The 2943-nt window shown below is 39.0% G+C and overlaps 1 protein-coding gene across 1 annotated transcript; it reads left to right on the forward strand.

Annotated features, from left to right (window-relative positions):
- Window positions 1-523: 523 nt before the first annotated feature.
- LOC127639734 (uncharacterized) lies at window positions 524-2069 on the forward strand. The gene has a single exon (XM_052121918.1). It carries the CDS (start codon window positions 722-724, stop codon window positions 1697-1699), a length of 978 nt encoding a protein of 325 aa, XP_051977878.1. The 5' UTR covers window positions 524-721; the 3' UTR covers window positions 1700-2069.
- Window positions 2070-2943: the final 874 nt, after the last annotated feature.

The following is a 2943-nucleotide window of genomic DNA, read 5'->3' on the forward strand; positions in this document are numbered from 1 at the left end:
TTGTTTATACTGTAAAATGTTATGCAATCGTTTTATACAGGGCTATAAAATAATTATTTTACTTCACTACAGCACTTATTATTTTTGGGGTTTGTACCTTTGTACTTTACTCAACTGCAATGTCAACTAAATGGATATAGATTTAGAATGGAAAAAGGTAAATTTAACAATTTGTAAGGCTTGAAAGTTAACGTTACTCACTGTGTTTTTGCAGAAAATTTTAATTTCACTTCGGTGTGACTTGCAGTCTGAAAAGTGCAGCACCAATACTTTTTCAGTATTAAAATATTTTTTAGCTGAATTATATTTGCTCAGTGTCTGTACTAATACTTTAGTATAATCTATGATTAATGTTAACACTTTTGGTCCCATGTTTTGAAGATAAAAGCTTTTTCATGTTATTGCAGGTCAACCTGCATATGAGATGATGGAGACTGACCCAGACTGGGCACCCGCCCTCCATCTGGGTCACACAGAAAGCTCTCACACCAACACTACACGCTCGGCAAGATGAAGTAAAAAAAAAAACACACTGCAGCCAGCTCAAGGAGGTGGTGAGCGAAACACTGAGGAGACACAAGAGGCTGATGGAGATGTTGTGCCACATGCTGAGGAGACACAAGCGGCTGGAGATGGTGAGCAACACACTGAGGAGGAGACACATGATGCTGTAGGACATGGCGAGCAACACACTGAGGAAGGGACCCACACTACTCAGGGGATGGCTGTGACACAAACAGAATGTAACTTATGTGTGCACAGATCTGCAGAAGTTAACCGCCTGTTGGAAGAAAACGTACAGCTGCGACGTGAACTTGATGAGCACAGGATGTCTGATAGTTTTTTTGGAGACAATGATGATAAAGTTAAGTACTACACAGGACTGCCAAACCTGGGAACCTTTATGGCCTTACTTAATTTTTTGGTGCCTCTCATGTCAGACCAAAAGAAGAAAGTTCTTAGTCCATTTCAAATGCTTCTCATAACCTTTATGCGCCTCAGACTGGATCTGCCTGCACAACATCTAGCCCATCTCTTTCGTGTTTCCCCAAAGACAGTATACAGAACATTTCATGAAATTGTGTCATTTATGTATGCAAACCTGAGCCGTTCCATCATATGGCCAGAAAGAGACACTAAACAAAAAATTATGCCTCACCAATTTGTGGAGTCCTTTGGATGCAGAGTAGCAGTGATCATTGACTGTTTTGAGATTTTCACAAAGAAACCATCAAATCTGAAAGCACGTGCTCAAATGTTTTCCAGCTACAAGCACAATCACACTAAGAAATATTTGATAGGTATTACACCGAAGGGATCTATTTGTTTCATATCAAAAGGGTGGGGTGGCCGTACAAGTGATAAACACATTACAGAAAATAGTGACATTGTATTGGCTGATAGAGGTTTTGATATAAAGGAAAGTGTTGGCATGTTGTGTGCAGAGGTCAAACTCCCAGCCTTTACAAGGGGTTACTGTCAGCTAGCTGCAAGAGATGTGGAGGAGACAAGAAAAGTAGCTCACCTAAGAATCCATGTTGAAAGAGTGATTGGAAATATTTGTCAAAAATATAACCTTTTAACAGGAACCATACCCATCAACATGATCCTCCCATGTGAAGGTGAGGATATCACATTTTTAGATAAGATCGTCACTGTCTGTTGTGCGCTGACAAACCAATGTCCAACTGTAGTGTAGTACAGTGGTTTTCAACCCTTGTCGTGGGGTCCCATCATTTTGAACTTTTTTTTTTGTCTGATGTTCTGAAGTTAAACTTAATTTCAATGTATGCATCTTTGTTTGTACTCCTTCCACTGTGTCCATCTATTGCAATGTGCTGATGCTTTATCCTGCTCGACCAGCCTTGCATGAACAATAAAGCATGTTTGACAAAAAATTTCATAAATGTATTGGGTTTTTTTATTCACTTTGACAGCTAAATAAAGTATGAAAACGAATACATTGGTAAGGCTTAATACTTGCATATTTTGACAATTACAATAGTGTTAACTGTTCAAATCACATGAACTGAATATTATATAATTTATATATTTGTGAATGCAAGTAATCACTAACATTAAAGTGCAGAAACTAACACTTTAGGTCATGCCTTTTTTTTTTTAGCATTGTATGTTTTTGATATGTCTAACCTGAACAGTGTCAACAACAATACTTTGAGGAAAAACCTGAGTGTGTTTGCTTAAAGGAAAACGTATAACATGCGAGACAGCAGCTTGGGCTTATGTGGAACAATGAGAACAGATCCAAATGTCTTCTTCGGCAGGTGCATGTTGTAGCCCCACACAAGTTATATGAAACCACACAATTGTGCAGTTTTGGTTGTCACAGCCTACCATGTCGTCCTTGCTTTCTGGTCCACGGCAAATGCAGCACAACTTCTCAACACTATGTTGTCTTATGTAATTATACTCTTGCAATCTCTTTAATTCTCAGTCAGTCGCGATACCTCAAAAATGGCGCCGCGGTGACGTCACACAACAAACCCACGTGTCTGACAAAGACCGTCAAAGTCTTTCTAGCAAGTGACTGTAGGTCATCTTTGGAACACTTTCGGGAGGATATTTCCAGTCATGCCAGTGCATCTCCTATCTACTTGAATGGAGAAAGACCAACATCTTAAAAACAGTTGGACAGCATTACGATCATAGAATATATTTCAAATTAACAATAAAATCGCAAAATCCTTGTATCATAAATTGTGATTCTTTACCTCATATTACGCTATAAAAAGCCATTTTCCCGGTATTTTAGCTAATGCGCATGCGCGATTTAGAGTTGATTGACAAATGATGTCTGTGTCTAAAAGGTGATTGGCTCTTTTAACTGTGAAGGCGGGACTTCTTTTATTCACTCGTTGACCGTTGGGCGCTCTGATCTCCTTGGTTGAGCGTTCCAATTTCTCCCATGGATTTGAATAGAAG

This window comes from Xyrauchen texanus, chromosome 48 (assembly GCF_025860055.1).
Source record: "Xyrauchen texanus isolate HMW12.3.18 chromosome 48, RBS_HiC_50CHRs, whole genome shotgun sequence".
NCBI classification, from domain to species: domain Eukaryota; kingdom Metazoa; phylum Chordata; class Actinopteri; order Cypriniformes; family Catostomidae; genus Xyrauchen; species Xyrauchen texanus.

What these genes read in the sequence shown, in the direction of transcription:
- LOC127639734 (XM_052121918.1), top strand. Translation starts at nt 722, where the DNA reads ATGGCTGTGACACAAACAGAATGTAACTTATGTGTGCACAGATCTGCA.